This window comes from Camelus bactrianus, chromosome 10 (genome assembly GCF_048773025.1).
Source record: "Camelus bactrianus isolate YW-2024 breed Bactrian camel chromosome 10, ASM4877302v1, whole genome shotgun sequence".
Lineage (NCBI taxonomy): Eukaryota > Metazoa > Chordata > Mammalia > Artiodactyla > Camelidae > Camelus > Camelus bactrianus.
This window is the reverse complement of record NC_133548.1, coordinates 69,344,652-69,362,600: the sequence shown is the minus strand read 5'-3', so window position 1 is coordinate 69,362,600 and position 17,949 is coordinate 69,344,652. Positions and strand designations below refer to the sequence as shown.

Sequence of the window (17,949 nt, the reverse complement as noted above, 5' to 3'; positions counted from 1 at the left end):
CAAGAGGTCATCTGAAAAAGAAAAAAAATCGAAGAGGCATGGGTACTTGTAGACTTCACGGTAAGACTTCAGCTGAGGTTTAAGGAACAGTTAAAGGTTTGTCGAGGGAGGGGACTTCCTGGAGGGGAACAGCCTGAGCAGAAGCACCGAACACCCCAGGCAGGAACAGGGAGAGAGATGAGAGATGATTGACAAGTTAGGGGTGTCAGGTTCTTAGAGCTCAGTGAGGACCGTGCACAGGACTAGCTAACCGCCTCCTGCCACGTTCCCCACTCCCCTCGGTGCCACCTCAAGAAAGTTACAGTTACAAGCCCTCCCTGTTGGAAGCTTGCAGGTCGTTTTCAGTAACCGCAATGTCAACTTTGTCTCTTTCAGGCAACATTTACTTCTTTTCAGGACCAAAAGCGTACAAGTACGACACAGAGAAGGAAGACGTGGTTAGTGTGCTGAGAGCTGGTTCCTGGGTCGGTTGCTGAATGGAAAAGCCTAGTCTTTCCTAAGGAATGAAGGTGACTGAGAACAGCTGGCAACTGGATCTTAAGGACTAAAGCAGAATGCAGGTTAGGGATCCTTCCCATGGTCTTTAATTCTAAGGGTAATTTAGAGTTCATTGAAAATGATGATGCTTCTAGACTGTTTCATAGTTATGGATTCAGAATTTTAATCCAAACGAAAAACTCCTATATGGTCAACTTTACACAAAATCAAAATCAACACAATGCACTTTTCAGTGAGACACCCGTTGTGTTTTTTTCTTAGCTAATATACTGAAGCAAATTGATTAAGTCTGGTTTTTATTTCCAGGAAGAAGCCTTCTTGTGGATTCTCTGACATGTATTATAATTCTTTTAATAGGATATGTCATTACCATACAAATTATAATTATTCTTTACAAGTCGTGGCCTTTTTGGCCATAACATTTGTTATGATGAATATAAATGTATCCGTCTTTACTTATACCACATCGCAAACAACACGCTGTAGATGTTTTGTGTCTCGTTACTTGTTTGTTTGTTCGACTCTACGTGCACTCGCTGGTCTTTGAAGTACGTTGAAGGGGGCAAACCTACTCAAATGGATTTTCATCCTAGGTAAGAGATGCGCACTTTGCAGCAGGAAAACTTTTAACAAAAGCCAATAAAAATGTTGTATAAGAACAGTTCCTCATTTCTTTTTAGTTAATCTTTACTAGCTTCTATCACGCTTTGGCAACAAATCCTGTGTCCCTCTGGAAAACGCAGACCTTGAGATAGTATTGTGAGTATGCAGACCCAGAAGAAAGAACAATAATTCACTCTATTTCCTGTTTCCTGTTAATAAAATACTGTCAATGAAACTGTCTTTAACCCATCCAACTGAGTCTCTTCTGAATAGCTTTCCATTTAGGGAAGTTTGCCTTTTCTTTTAGTTTTTCCTCCTTCAAGCTAAACCTTTTTTTTCTCTCCTACCTAGTCATCAGTACAGATAAAATATAGCTGTCTGTCATTTTATATATATATATTTTAAATCTTACCTTCTAGAATGTAAGGATTCGAAACCATTTGAGTAGGTCTAAAATTAGATGATGAAATACGTTTAGCACACTTCATAGGCTGCCTGGAACGTCTATAGTATTCAGCTGTTGTTAGCCATGATTATTACCATCATTTATTAAATTTGTTTCATACACTCACAAAAAAAGATTTAGTATTAAGAAGGGATGAGGCGGTTACTTAAGGTTACTCAAGCTTTCCATTTGGTTTCTGAAAGTAGCTGTTCACAGCCAATCAGATGCTGAAGCTTTGACTGTTGAAGACAGAATCTAGTACCCCTGCTACCCAATATCCACTGACTCTGCAGAGTAAGAAAAATCACTTTTGCAAAGACAAATACCCACACAAAACGTGCACACTAATGTTCACAGCAACGTTATTCATAACAGCCAAAAAATCGAGACATGTCTATCAAAGGATGAATGGAGCCTTAAAATCTGGTAAATTCATACACTGGGGTGTGATTTGGCAACTTAAAAAAAGGACTAATATATGCAACCACGTGGATGAACCTCGCAGACACCACACCAAGTGAAAAAAGCCAAACACAGAAGGCCACGTGTTGAATGATTCTATTTATATGAAATGTTCAGAACAGGAAAACCCAGGGACACAAAAAGCTGACTACTGCTGGTCCAGGGCTGCAGGAGGGGGAACGGGATGTGACTGCTGATGGGTATGTTATGCGGAAGGTGAGAGTTGCACGAATCTGTGAATATACTGAAAGCCATTAAGTTGTACACTTTAAATGGATGAATTGTATGGTGTGTGAATTCTATCTCAATAAACCTGTTATATTTTTGAAATAACAAGCCAGGCAATCAAGGTGGTGTGATGATCTGTGCAGGCCACGTGGCAGGGACCACACGGCAATGACGCATCGGCCTGAGGATATCTGGTGTTGAGCACAACCAGCCGGATGTCCTTCGTGTGTCCGGGGCTGACCCAGGCCCATGTCCATTGGAGACACTTTACTAAACAAATGAGTGTTACTGGATGCAAAAAAAAATGCATGTCCTCTAAGGCCGACCTGACTGAAATCAAACCCCAGATCTGCTATTTTTAGCTATGTGATGTTGGTCAGGTTCCCTAATTTTTGTCTTCGTTTCCCGCTTTGTAAAATTACAATAAGAATAATTCTTACCTCCCAAGGCTATTTAGAGGCTTAAATATATAAGTAAGAATATACAGAATTCTATGTATAGTCCCTGGTACCTTTTAGGGGCTCTATAATTGTTGTTTTTGAAGCAATTAGAATTCAGTTTGGTTTGAAATCTTTTGGAGAATTTGTATATATCCCTTGAGATAGCGGAGCTATCTCACACAAGGATTGATAATCGGTGACCTGACATTTTTCTTTTTGAAATCCCCAATTAAATCAACAATCAAATAATATACTGACGGCAGTTAACCCTCATACCCCAGAAGTAACTCTTACAAATCCTTATTCCTTTGTTGAGCAAGAGAACTGGCTTCCAGAGATCGCTGTATATATTTTGAAAAGTTACAGTGTCTCTAAAGCACAAGAAATAGTGATTTTCGTTTGCGTCAGAACCCAATCAGAACATCGGTATGCTCATCTGAAGCAGGAATTTTGCGTGGAAAGAGTTTATAACACATGCTCCTCGCTTGGCTTCCAAATATCAGTGCAAAAATACTTGGCTAACTAATGGTTTTGAACAAAGTGTATTTCAACTGCTTCTTTTGAGAGCAGGAGGAAGCAGAACAGAGTTTTGTTCCCTGATGACCTCTGGGTACTGTCCTGTTAACCTCACTGATGACTATTTCTGAGTGGCCTTGGAGAGTACGGGAAAGGCTACTAACGGACAGATGGATTCACCTGGGTGGGGAGCGAACCTAATGGCTCCACATTAAATTCCCGGTGGCTGGAACCCAGCGCTCTAACAGTTAGCCTGGTGTGCAATGGCACAGCCAACTCCGTTAGGGCCTCTGTTCTTTTTCAAATGTTTATTTGGAAACACCTGAGACTTCCATTTCACACAGTAGATGACAAACGAACGATGTAGTTTTTTATTTGAAATTATGTGTGATATGTTTAAAACTTATCACAGGGTCTTCACGTGCTCTCATGTATATATCATCTGGGTGTTTCCTCTTTATTCCTGCTTTTAGTCATTTCCTTCTATATACAATGATAGTGAAGGGTTTTTTGTGGTTTTTTAGTGAATATTTATAGCTAAAATTACCCAGTGCAGTGCCATTTGAGAGGAAATGCATAATGCTTGGCAACAGGCTGGAATCTTAGACTCCCATAATGGATCATAGACAAGTCTAGGCCAAAAGACTCTGTGTTTCTCTCCAATAGGCCTGAATGGGTCTGACCAGCATCCTCTGATTATCTTCCAGCCCCTGAGCCTGTCTTTAGTCTCATTCTCATCCCCAAGTGCTTCGTCAACATGGTGAGACTAAAGGACATCCCGTTGTACCCAAAATGCCACAATCCCTGCCTTCGTCTCACCACCTAGACTCTTTTTTTTTTTTAATTTTTTTTTTTTTTAATTGAGTTAGAGTCAGTTTACAATGTTGTGTCAGTTTTAACCACCTAGACTCTTGGAAGTGAAATAGAGCAGAATCGGGAAGCCTGCTAGTGAATAAATTAGAACAGGAAGTGAGTGAGCGACTTTGAGGTCCAAAAGAAGACTCTCCTAATGCACGTATCCTCATTTTAGTCTCGTCTTCCCGCATCCTAACCCAACATACCTTCCTTTAATTCAGTATATCGTTTTAAAATTAAGCTTCTGTTGTACAATGCAGCATGTCATTCCCACAAGGGTGGGGGGAAGAGATCCGAAAAGAAAAGGATGGAAGGATGAAAAATCAGTTGCAAAAGACCAACTGAGAAATGTAACATTTTAAATCCATTTTAGATCCTCTGCTGTGGGGGCAGAAAAAAGCACGTCTGTATAAATAGTTAGCAATTTGTTTATTCTTTGAAAATCCCAAGCCTGTAATGCAGTGTAAATAATGTGAGCTTTTTTTAAACATTTGTTTAATTTTTAGAGAAGTGTTATACAGATTTCAGCAAATAAAATGTTTCAATGCTTTAAAAAAAAATAATGTGAGCTTCTGAGGGTGGGGAGTAAGTGTGTTCACAGGTACTTCTATGGAGGTTGGAATGTCAAAAGTCCTGTTAGGGCACATTCCACAGGAATCGTGGGCTGCCCAATGACCGTATTGTGTCGCTGTACTAAACTTTAGGCATATTTCCATATATGAACTGGCAATTTCTGGAAGTTAATAATTTTTCGACAGTTTACCTTGAAAGACTTCATTCTTTCCCTAAAATAGTTTTCTCTACACAAATAATTTAGCTTCTTTGAAGACTCTAGCCATCCCACCAACATTGTCAGTATTCATTCTTTTTTTTTTAATAAGTCTTTTATTTTAGAATAGTTTTATATTTACAAAAAATTGCACAGATAGTATGGAGAGCTTTCATTTACTTCACACCTGGTTTCTTCTATTTTTTTTTTAATTTAGCCCTTCTCACCCCCTTTCCTCCCTAGTAACCGTTAAGTTTGTTCTCTATGTCTCTGAGTTTGTTTCTGTTTTGTTAATAAGTTCATTTGTGTCTTTTTTTTTTTTTTTTTTTTTTTTAGATTCCAGATAGAGATAGAAATCTGGGAATCAGAGAGAGCCTTCAAATGATTATCTACAACCCTTTGAGCCCCCACTCCGACAGATTACCATGAAACTTGGGGGAAATGGATTATAAAAGAGTAAGGGGGGAGATAAAAATAATCTCAAGTTTTTAATCACCATCCAGTGCTCAGTCTACTAGTCCATTTTTCTTCCCCTCTTCAAGAACATGGTTTAATTTTCAATAAGAGTTTTTGAGATTTTGCAGGGCTTTTCCTTCAGTTTTTCCATTTCTAGGTACAAAAATCCTAAAGAATAAATCACAAAAGATAACGCAAAATCTTAAGGATTGCTCTTCTGGAAGAAAGTTGTTAGTAGTCTAGGAATTTGTTAAAAAGGGTAGAAGAACTTTCAAGATTTAAAAAAAAAAATTGTGTTTTCTAAAGGGAAGAAATTAACTACTTGATGATCGAGAGCACGTGGCCCCTAGACCGTCTGGCCCCTAGGGGTTGATGGTGTTGATCGCCCTGTTACCTCCACATCCACCAATCAGCCTCCTCCCTTACCTGATCTTTTAACATCCTTTAATGAAGCCCTTCAGTGAGTTTGGGGTTTTGTTGAGCATGAGCCACCCCATCCTTGGTCAGCACTGAAATAAACCTTTCTCTGCTCAGAAAAAAAAAATTTAATTTTTAAAATGTATTTTGTTCTTGTAGTGAAAACACTTCTATCTGCAATCTTACCAACCTTTACAGAGAAAGTGACTAGCAAGTTCTCTACTGCATTCTTCTGTCTTTGCCTGAAAATGAGTCACTGTGTCTCTACCTCAGTCAAGACCTTCCCCAGTACCCACATCAGCCTTCAAGGCAACAATTACGCTGTGAACCTCAAACCAGCCACCAGTGGAGCTCGCATCAGAAGGGCCAGTCTCGCTCTCCGGGGGGTAGGATGAATCCCAGAGTTGTACGTTCTCTCCCTCCTGACCCTGTGTGTGCAGCCAAGCCCCTGTCTCAGGGTTCTTTCCCAGCACAAGGGTTCCTAACCCTACTTTGAACCCCAGATCACTTGGCTGGTATCCTGGAATTATATTCAGCACAATGGTTTTTCAAACATCATTGTGAGGGAGGTGATTACACAGGCTTGCTGACCCCGGCTGACTAACAGCAAGGGAAAGAAAGGGCCAGGCTGTTGAAAACCAGGCTGTTTCTCTTATCTGGTGGCGGCTCCTTGGTTCCAAGGACATAGCCATACAACAAGACATTTTATGTTCCACAACTGCTGCATCGATCCCAAGGACACACCCCAGTATCTCTTTCTTTGTTCTCTTTTTCCTCCTGAAGTTTCTGTTTTAGGGCTAAGCTCTGCGGGAGGAAAGAGCCAGCAACAGAAGATGATTGGAACCACCGGCATGGAGATAACACTGGCAAAGCCATCCAGTAAAAGACCCCGTGGCCGGATCTGGGCTTGGAGCTGTCTCGACCAGCTTTCTGGCTGATGGCTCCCCGCTTCATGTCTTCTTTTTTGCTTTCTTCCCCTTCTCTCTTTGATTAATAAAGCAGCTCTTTTTTTTTTTTTTTTTTTCTTCTTCACTTTGTCCCTCTGCCTCTACTGAGAATTATTTCTCAGTCAGCTGGGAAGGACCCACACATTTGGCAGGAGCTTGCCCTGTTTGGTGGGCTATGCAATTCGGGAGTCTCTATCCAGTAACAATTGTGCACCTCATCTGCTTTGAGACTCACGGTTAAACTGAGAGAGATTGCTTCCTCTGTCACACAGGTGGGACCAGTACAGATGGTAAAACCAATGCTAGCTAATTGCTAAGTGAGTAGCATGAGCCATGCATGCTACAGGAGCCCAAATCAGAAAAACGTGGCAAGAAGGAACAAGGAAAGGAGTCTTGGATTTTCCCCCCTACAAGTGAACTTGAAGTTCAATTCTGTTATTGTCATAACGTTAATACTCTAAGTTGGTTAAGTTTAACTTTCAAGATGGCCACCTTTCCATAAACACAACCACATAATCAGTCTCTCTCAGTACATCTCTCTCTCTCTCTCTCTCCCTTTCTCCCTCCTTCTTCCAATTCTTCCTCTCTTTTTACTAATTACAGGTTAGTCACAAAAATTTCTGGATAAGTTTCAGTGAGATGAAATTTAGTTTGAAAGCCTGGAACCTAAATAGGTTGTGTGCATATGAACGCAAGTTTCACTATATTGGAAGCAGGCTTCAAACTACTACAGAAGGTAAAGTCTGTTCTGGGAAGCATATCTATCAGATGAAAAACTCTAGCAGTCTGATTCTGGGATCTTTCAATATTTCTGTATGTCCTCAACATCAGCCCAAGGCTCTGTCTCCATCAATATGGAAAGTGGGGATGATTTATTAATTACTTCATTCACTCATTCAGGATGTTTATCTATTCACTTATAAGAAAAAAAGGAGACCCATAATTATAGTCTATCCAGAAACAACAGATACTGGCTCCCCAGAAGGGGAAAGTCCTTGGTTCTTGTCTAGCCCAAAAGAGAAGAATTCAGATGGGAGGCAAAAGCACTGTGTAGTTGAGGATTTTATTAGCAAAGTGAAAGTACACCTCCAAGAACAAAAGGTGGGCTGATCCAAGAGAGGATGGCAGCCCCAGTCTTTCTTTGTCCCTTCTGTCTTACACCCTTGCTTAGGGACAGTGTCTTGATTGATTGACAGCTCCTGCCCCTGGAGTGCGTAGTCATGCCCATCCCCCTTTACACCCGTCCTTACCCAAGATGCACACAGAAAAGCCCATGGTGAGGGGGAGGGCTGTAAACCACAGTGCTAATTATATTACAGTGAGCATTGGGTCCTGTTAGGTAAGGCTCTTGTTGCCACCATGTGGTCTCAGCTGTCTGATTCTAACTGGTTTCTTACTGGTGCTCGTTCGGGGGAGTGAAGCCCATTTACCCTGAAGGTGGGCGTACCACCATCTTCTGGACCGCTCTCGCCTTCTCTCCTCCACGTTATCTGCCAGCTGCCCCCCACTTATCTAACTTCCTACCATCTCTAGGATACTTGTGCTTTCTAGGGAAGTCAGTCTAGCTCTGCGGCCTTTGCTCACATAAACTGTGTTTCCTGTGTCCCACCACCATGGGGAGGAGTGACCCCTCTTCTCACAGGGAAATCCAGCCTCGTTCACATGCCTCTCAACTAGTTCTGGGAATCCTTAGAGGGTGTCCCATGTATGCGCATGGATTATTGGTCTCAGGTGATTTCATCTAGTGATTTCTGGAGGTACCTCCTATTGTTGTCAACACTGATGACAAAGCCACTGCCGCGTGCCGTTCTTCCCCGTTCCAGATCCCACGGGCCACTCATGCCTTGACTCCACTCCATCCTACAAGGGGACTCCTGATGGCAAGCGGCCTCCAGCTTCCTTAATTTCTCCCAGTAATGTTGCAAAGCTGTCAGTGTTCAGATCTTGTCCATATTCTGTTAGATTTATCAAAAACTATTTCATATATTTGATCCTACTGCAAATGGTATTCTTTATTATTCCAGTTTCCAATTCTTCATCGCTGGCAAATAGAAATATAGCTGATTTTTGTATATTAAACTTGGATTCTGTGACATTGCTAAATTTACTTATTACTTCTGGTAGAAATTTTGTAAATTTCTTAAGATTAATATTTTTGCTATTGACTTCTGACTTCATTGTATTGTAGTCTGCGAATGCAATCTGAATGATACAAATTATTTGAAAATTTGTTGAGACTTAACTTCAGCTTGTCTTTTGGTTTAATACAAGATCAAATTTTAGTAAATCCTGTCTGTTCAGATGTTACCAACCCAGGTTCTTGGACTCTTTAATCAATAGAATCTGATTAGAGGCCAACTTAAATTCTTAAGATGTTTCTGAATTAACAGTATCTATAAAAAAAAAGGATTTTTTAAAAATTAATATATTTACTATATTAAAACTTCACTTTTCTATTTTTCTGTGAATTTGGGACATAGTGAGATAATGTAAGTGCTTATTTACCTCTCTGAAAAATCATAATAGTGCTCCTTTGAGACATTATAATCTAATTTATTATAATCTAATTTATTAATACCTTCCAGAAGTTGGAAAGCATTTCTCCCCTTTCATAATTAAAGGATAGAACCTTTTTCAGTTACAGACACTAACACACACACAGACACTCAAGCACATAGAGAGCTTATGGCTTCAGTCCCACACTTCAGCTGAATCAAAAATAAACACAGAAATACTAACTAGTCCAGATCTTAAAGAGCTATGGTCCTTCCCAGTGGGCCCCCAATTCTGAAATGATTTGAGCTCACAAATAGATCAACAGCAAACCAAACAAAAAGACTAACCAATCAGATTCTCCTTTGTCTCTCAACCAATAGAGAATTTATCCTCCTCATCTAGGAAGATCACCAACCAGTTATAAACCCAAATTTCCAATCATTGATGCAACCAGCTGAGAATATGTTATTGACTACTGGCAAATCAGAACAAAAAATGAAACCCAGAGTCAGTAGAGAGAGAGGAAAAACTAGAGGAACAGAGAGTAAGCAGAGCTAAACTTTTACTGTTCCTTGGAACTCACTCTGGAGGCCAAGAAGGGATGTGTCCAGGTTAAGTAAACATTAGTGAACTTATCCAAAACCTAGTTTACTTGATTCTTTGCCAAGAGAGCCCATTCATGCTTCTCAGTGGAACCTCCAAACTGGTAAATTATAATTTTCCAAAAGGTAAATTATGGCTCTCAAACAAACATAAAATAAACACATATCAAAGAATTTATTCAATTACTTCATCAGTGTACTAGTAAACGATTTTGGAGAATGTCTATGTGCAATTAGGAATGCTAATAAATGCAAAACTGGTTAAAATCCTACTGGTCAATAAAATATACATTTTACATTTAAAATTATATCTCTGTGGGACAATATGCCATTGCATTTCTTTTTTTTTTCTTTTTTTTTAATTGAAGTATAGTTGACATACAATATTATATTAGTTTCAGGTGTACAACATAATGATGTGACATTTATATACATTATGAATTGATCACTATGATCAGCTGGTAACCATCTGTCACCATACAAAGTTATTAAAATATTATAGGCGATTTTCCCTATGCTGTACATTACATCTCCATGAAATATTTATTTTCTAACTGGAACTTCATGTCTCTTAATCCTCTTCACTTATTTTGTCCAACCTCCCACTTCCCTCCCCTTTGGCAAGTGACAGTTTGTTCCTGTTTCTACCAGTCTGTTTCTGCTTTGCTCGCTCATTTGTTTTGTCTTTCAGAGCCGTTTCATTTCTGTGGACAAGGCTGCTCGCATCACTGCGGACAGGAAAAACTTACATTGTTATCAGCTTTCTGCAACTTAGTTTCTATCCCTACGGAGCTATAAAATCGACTGGTCAATCAGACAGTCAAATAATCAAACACAATCAGATAATCGCTCGAGGCTCAGCAGGACGACACTCCCGGCCACAACACTCCAGGCCACGACACTGAAAGAACACTCAGTGCTCTCCTTTTTACCCATTTCCAAGTCTCATCATTTTTCTTGAAATTTAAAATAAATAACAAACAAAAATAACACTGCTGGCGTCAATTTATTCAGGCCTATATGATTAATTCTTTGTTCAGCTGGATCTTGAGCCAGCAGTCTGCTTTCGTATATCCATCCAGGCTAAGGAAAACTGCACTGGTACATTACAAACCTTCCCTGAGAGCCATTATTTGAAAGTCAATTCTAATATTAGGTCCTTGTATTATGGTGGGATTTTTATTTTTCTTACTTCTTTTTGAAGTAATTTTTACAAATAAAATCAACATACTTAAAGTCAAAATGAAATAAAAGACAGTCTTCTAAATCAAAACACTGCTTTTCTCCTTCCATTTTGCCAGACGCTATTGTTCAAACATTGGTTACTGGGTAGAGCTACTGAGAGACAAAACATTTGAGAAAGAACACTTTTTGGAGCCGGGATGTTTTTGCTTTCCTTTTTCAGTTTTATTAGGTAGAATTATTACAGTCTGCACATACACATTGCACTGCGTGTAAATACATATATACAGTACACTGCACATTTTTAAGTTTACATATATGTACTAATTATTGTTTCTAAGAACAGATTAGATCTTTAACTTTTTAAACTTACATAGTTATCAAAGGAATAAAGCCAACTACAAAATGAGAATCAACAGAATGCAGTAATCTGATCATAAACTGGAGCCGGGACTTTTGAGGACAGCTGATGTGGCCTCGGGAAGTTCATTGAGCACCTGAAGGCGGTGCTTGGCATCCGCTAGCTGTTGCTCCTTCAGAGCTTGAAAAATGCAAGCAAGTCCATGGCCTCCAGGCAAAGACTAGCAGTTACTCCCTTGTCTGTATTTACCCAGAAATCAGCCTTCAAGCCCACACCTGACAGGTAATTGGAGAATGTCTATTTTTGACACCTGACAGGTAATTGGAGAATGTCTATTTTTGACACAATACCATGCCAGAATAATTGGCTAAATAAAAATTTTTCCATCAAGTATTTTGGGGGTACAACCAGTTTTATCAAAAGCATAAGAAACCCTTGGTGCTTGAAGTTTTAAACGTTGACGTTTCAGCTGTTTGCAAGCACAGAATGCCCAAACACACGGGCTCGCCATTTTGCTGAAGGACAAACGTGGGGCGCTTGCCTTGTGAGCATGGTGTGCGAGAGAGAAGTACTTGAACAGTAGATCCTGCCAGCCCTCAGCCATCAGCATTATAGCATGGCTTACCAATGCACTTCACCAGCGTCAAGGTTCTGCTGGATTTTTAAACTACCTATCATATGCTCTAAACTCCAGGGAGCAGAAAAATACAAGTCACATATGAACTCTCCTTGCCATCAGATAATATTTATTTTCATTAGCTAGACAAGGTGGCATTAATACAATGGTCAACAACACTCAAGGTAACACAGCTAAGAGCTGAAGGAGTTCTATAAGAAGATACCAAAAAGTCAAGAAGAGTTGTGAGTGATCATAGAGAAGTGAGGTTATGAATCCCATCCTGGAAAAAAAAAAAAAAAATATATATATATATATACACACACACACACACACACACACATAGGCAGATGGGAAAGGAAAGGAAGGCATTCCAGAAAAAAAAAGGGGGAAATTGGAATAGGAAGATATTAACAGGAAAAAGAACTAGTTTAGAATATGTATGGTGTACCACACAGAAAAGAACGCCTTTGGTGGCAGAATTAGTTTGAATAAAAACAAAGTTTTTTCATAGGCAAAAAGAACTTACTCATTGAGTGAGTTCATATTATCCCAGGCATTTTTATATCATTATTTCATATAATCTTTTTTTTTTAAAAAAATCTTTATGAAGAAAAAGTCACTATCAACCCCATTTTACAGATGGGACACAAATGGGACTCAAGGAGTAAAGTGACTTGACCAACTGGGATTTACACCCAAGTCTTGACTCTCAACTTCTGACAACAGTCAGTCCTTTTTCTAATTGCGCCTCATGGAGACGGCAAGACTTGAGCTAGTCCCCCCATGAAAAGAGGTAAATATTTGAAGAAACACTGGTTATTAAGTTCCTGAGTGGCAGGAACTCATTGCCCAGCATCTAGTAGGTGCTAAATAAATATTCATAAGATGAGTGAATAAATGAATAAATACATATGCAGAGAAAACATTCTGGGAAGAGAAATGGGTTAAATGGACAATAAGGAGAAACTATATAACTTTTCCCAAGAATTACGAGAAGTTTGGACTGTTCTATTGGGCTTACATCGTGAAAGATCCTGAAGATCAAGCTGAGGAACTGGACTTTATTCAACAAAATATGCAGGTTGCAATAAGGAATTTTGTTTAATGAAGCTACAACATAAAGGGAGTATTTTAAATAATGGTCATTGACTGACAGCCTCGGGACTTCCCTGGGTGAAACTGGAAACTGGCTCCCATACACGGAAAGCAAGGAGAGACTGAAGGAAGGCAGATCACTCCAGATCGGTAGGTGGCAGATTTACTAAGCAAAGGAACTTACATACAAATCTGCTCTTGGGTGGCCACAAGACGGGTAGACCTCTTTGCACCTGCCGGCCAGATTCTTGTTCATACAGGGGTCTTAAATGGGTTCATCACAGTCACATGACTCAGTCCAGGTGATCTCAGCAACACATGTGCTCTCGAGGCTGCGTCCTTGAAAATGGCTCCAGATGCAGAAACGGTGGACACAGCGTACATTCCAGGGGCCAGTGAGGAGTGAGGAGCCTCCAACTGCCCAATTGCCCAGGTCCAGCTCACGGATGAACCGGCTGTCCTGTCTTCTCCATGACCTCCTCCAACAACTATTTAAACCAAGTTGCTATGACACTGACTGATAAGAACAATTGTTTATGTACCTTATGTCAATATCATGGATTTTTATGTCTAGAGGAAGAGAAGGACCAGGAGGGCAAGAAGAAGAGGAATGAGGAGGCGAAGAAACAGTGTGTGATAAACCACTTGCTTCTCTTTGGAAGACATTATTACAAACATACTCGACAGACTTAAAATTATTCTGAGAAATTGCTTATCAAGGTTTATAAATGCTTACTCTCAAGTTCTGTAGGTAGGTCAACAGACTGGTAGCAAGCAGATCACAGATGGGTATTGTCCTACGCCCTGGGCCATAGGACACAGCCAATCAAAATGATGTGCCTTAAACTCAAACTTTTTATCATATCAACAATATCTTTCTGTAACTGAGCAGGACCCTATGGGGTCTTCCGGGAACAGGCTTCTCCCCCACATCCTCTGCTGTAGCTCCTCTCTAAAGTGCCCAGATGATAGAATCTCATGCATATTTCCTGAGTTTTTCAGGTACTAAAAACCACCACCAAATGGGAGAAATTAACTCCTTGATGACGGTGAGCACGTGGCTCCCAGATCTCCTGGCGCCTGGGGGTTGATAGTGTTGTCTGCCCTGTTACCGCCACATCCACCAGTCAGAGGATTGTGCACGAGCTGATCGTGTACCCTGGGATGCCCCTCCCTCACCTGGCACTTAAAAATGCTTTGCTGAAACCCCTCAAGGAGTTCGGGGTTTTCTTGGGCATGAGCCCCACCCCCATCCTGCACCTTTTCTCTGCTCCAGACTCCGACATTTCGGTATTTTTTGGCCTCGCTGTGCATCGGGCACATGAACTTGTGTTTGGAGTTCAGCAAGTTTTCAAACTAAACGTCATCTGGAAAGTATGTCGTACTAATATATATATTTACATTTATGAACTATCTGAAAACAAGTTACAGAGGAGATACAAGGGAAGAAGGGGAAGAGGTAGGAAGAGAGGAAGAAGAAGAACTGGCTGGCAATTTCATAATTGCACCCAACTTTGTTTCAATAAGGCTTTATTCATAAGGCATTACAACTGAGGGAAGACTGGGAGAACGCCGAGGGAAATCTCACCAAGTTAGAGTTTGAGAGTTTCGTTCTTACACCGGTGATAATGTCCTCAGCAGTGAAAACTGTCAAGCATTTCATGTGATGTTTATCCTCCCAAGAAAGCCTGCTAGTGGCCAGGCATTGCAGGACTTACTCTGGTCTATTTGAGGAAATCAGCCAATTCCTGCCCAAGATGTCATTATTATTCGAATAACAGAGCTCCAAATTCCAAAGCATGACCATGTGACTAACCTACCCATGGCGTGCCAAGAGCTTGAAGCCAGGAAGGCTCAGGAATTTTAAGTACCAAAGAGCACCAAACCACAACATTATTAATAAAATATAATACAGATAGTCCTCAAGTTATAATTGGGTTGTCTTTCAAAACTTTGCTGGATGGCTGTTCAGAACACAGAACATATTTCCCGTGATGGTGATCTTTTTTTTTTTTAAGACAGCTGGACAACTTTTATTTTTTTTTAACATTTTTTTATTGAGTTATAGTCATTTTACAATGTTGTGTCAAATTCCAGCGTAAAGCATAGTTTTTTAGTTTCACGTGAACATACATATATTCATTGTCACATTTTTTCTGTGATGGTGATCTTATAAACTAACAAAAGACTATACCTCTGGGTAGAATTGTTGGGCCATAATCTACGCCTATGTGCAGCTTTGATTTATGCCACCAAGCTGTCTTCAAGAGGGGTAGTCCTAATGTACACTCCAGCCGGCGGTGTGTGAGTTCCAGTGAATGTCTTTTTGTTGAGCATCTAGTATGTGTCAGACACTGTGTAAGTGCTTTACATATGTTGTTTTATGTAATCTTCGCAACTCAGTGAGGTGGGTATTCCTGTTTCTCTGTTTCCGGGTTAAGTGAACTTTGCCCCAGTCATATAGCTAAAAAGAGGCAGAGTCAGGATTGGAACCCATGTCTGATGCTCTGAGCCATTAAACCTTCCCTGAGAAAGACTTCAGTGCTCCCAGAGGAAACAGTTATGAAAAGTACCCCTCAATACAGCCAAGGAAGAGCTGCATTTAGTCCTGTGCATCAGTCAACCATCAGCTCTGCGTAGGGATGCACCTGAGGGCTGACAGGAACAGACAAGGCTTCCAGATGCAGGTAGCCTGGGAAGATGTTTCGGAGGTTTGGGAAGAGGGGAGCAAGATGGCTTAGGTGGACAACACACAAGTGACGTCAGGAGCCTCGTGACTGGGCTTACCCTGCCCTGTGCACCTGCAGCCTCGTGCATACGTGACGTCCTGAGCTGTGAGCCGTCTGACTTCCTGGAGCTCGCCCCACAAAAGGACAGACCCCCGGGCTCTGAATGAAAGAGTGGTTTTCACACGCACCTCACCTTTCCCAAGAGAGTAAATTTCTGTTTTCTCTTCCAGGAACGCCACCCTTTTGTTCTTTAGTTCTGTTTGTTTTTTCTAAGTGGATTTTTTTTCCCCTCTCTTCCTCATTCCCCTAGTGCTGGCCTATCCTCCCACTCTGATGGGAATTCCTCTTAAAATACCGGCAGTCTCTTTGATGAACTGAGACCCGCAGGCGTAAGGTAAACCCTGGGAAGGGTGCTCCGAGCCTCTGGCTGTCTGACCACCTTCCCACAAGCCACAAGTGAATATGTCTGTGCACAGATCATCGGTTTTCCCCTCTTGAAACTCTTGGACTCGCTTGGGGGAAGGAGAAACCATGGGAGACTCAGTCTGCTTCTTTGAGATCCAAGTTGGCCTGGCCTCACTCTCCGGGTTGTCATTTCCCTGAGCCAGCTTAGACCTCTGTGTTTTCACTCCTTTGAGGTCACACTTTTCTCTACCTAAATGCACACATGAAAGTCCCCTTTCCACACAGTCTCAGGTTATCACCAGTCAGATCCTCTGAGCATTTCCATCCCCTAGGATGCTTGCATTCGCCTTCATCTCTTATTTGCCCCATTGTCCCTCCTCCAAGCTCCTCCTTGGAGCCTCGTCGTGGGCCCTTCCTGGACCTGCTGTCCTCTTCCCCATGCCCCAGGTCGTCACAATCACAGTGTGGATGTGAGTAGCAGGTTCACTGCAGGTTTAAGAGGAAGATTAGAGCACAGAAGAGGACACCACTTACAAGTGAACATCAGTGCTCTCTTGTAACTACCCCTGACCATACCAGCCCAGCATCCTTTCCTGGCTCCTTCATTTCTCAGGCCCTCATCTCCCACAGTTGCTGCTTCTCTTCTCTCTCCTTTTGCCTGTATTTCCCCTTCTGCCTCCTCAAATTCAGAAGACCCTGAATACCTCTTGGGATCACCAGGAAAAATAGGAAATTCCTATTACTTTATTACACAGATTGAGTTAGCTTCGTTTGCCTCCATTTTCCATTTCCTGGACCTTGACTTTCATAACCACAATGCCGTAAATGGTATCCTCAGAAGAAAACTGTTTGTTCTAGGCTTCCAGCTTTAGCAGTAGCCAAGATCTCTGGTTTCGTTTTAACAACTTCAAAGTTTCCGGCTCAGGTTTAATTAGTTTTGTGGTGAAAGCACCTTCCTCTCCAGAGTCTGTAGGCAGATGGAGAGCAGTTAACAATCTAGTTGCCCATTTAGTTGGTCAAACATCAGAATCGGGGCTTTCCTCTGTTCTTTTATGGGTAAAAATATTTCTCGAGGACATAGTCTCCTAGAGAGGAATCATGTCTCCAGCACCAGATAAAAACTCTGTTTAAGGAATGGCCACATCAGAGGATGCAAAAACCTCTCTCCAGTCCTCCCACAGGGAACACAAGGCACCTCTGGATAATGGAGCCAACACAAACAGGCAGCAGACGCACGGAGAGTCAAACAAACTCTTGTTACAGACAAAAGAATATTCCAGAGACCTGAAACGCAGTCCCAGCTTCAGGATGCGTGATATTTACAGATGAGGTATTCAGGTCCTACTTTCTGTGGTCCTCTGAACGAATCCTTTCTGTTCCCCTACTCTCAGCCGAAAGGGTGATTCTCAGAATGTCCTCGGAGTTCAGGGTTATTACGCTCACCTAACAAGCCATTTAATCGAGGCCCACAGAGAGTAAGAGTTCTGCCTAGGGGAGAAGGTAGCACGCAGTGGTAGAGCGCATACTTGGCATACACACAAGTTCCTGGGTTTGATCCTCAGTACCTCTGTAAATAATAAATAAATAAAAACCTAGTTACCTCCTTTGACAAAAAAAAAAAAAAAAAGATTTTTGCTTAATTTTAACACAAATAAGTGCCCAAAGGATGATTAAAATCTTGTTCTTCAAACTCCAAGTCCCTAGCAAGTTGTGTTTCCCCAAATACAGAAGATACCAGATCAAATATCCAAGTGGCCACCTACCTCTTAGCGTTTTCCTCTTACCGTAAGTCCTCCAAAAACTACATCCCATGAGCAGACCTGA

General features: G+C 41.1%; 1 protein-coding gene across 1 annotated transcript in view; it reads left to right on the top strand.

Moving 5' to 3' along the window:
* MMP20 (matrix metallopeptidase 20) overlaps window positions 1-2,571 on the top strand; it is a 46,533-nt gene extending 43,962 nt beyond the window's left edge. Inside the window, exon 10 of the mRNA XM_010953193.3 lies at window positions 376-2,571. Within this exon, the coding sequence (XP_010951495.1) occupies window positions 376-476 (101 nt within the window). The 3' untranslated portion in view covers window positions 477-2,571. The remainder of the gene's footprint in view (window positions 1-375) is intronic.
* Window positions 2,572-17,949: the final 15,378 nt, after the last annotated feature.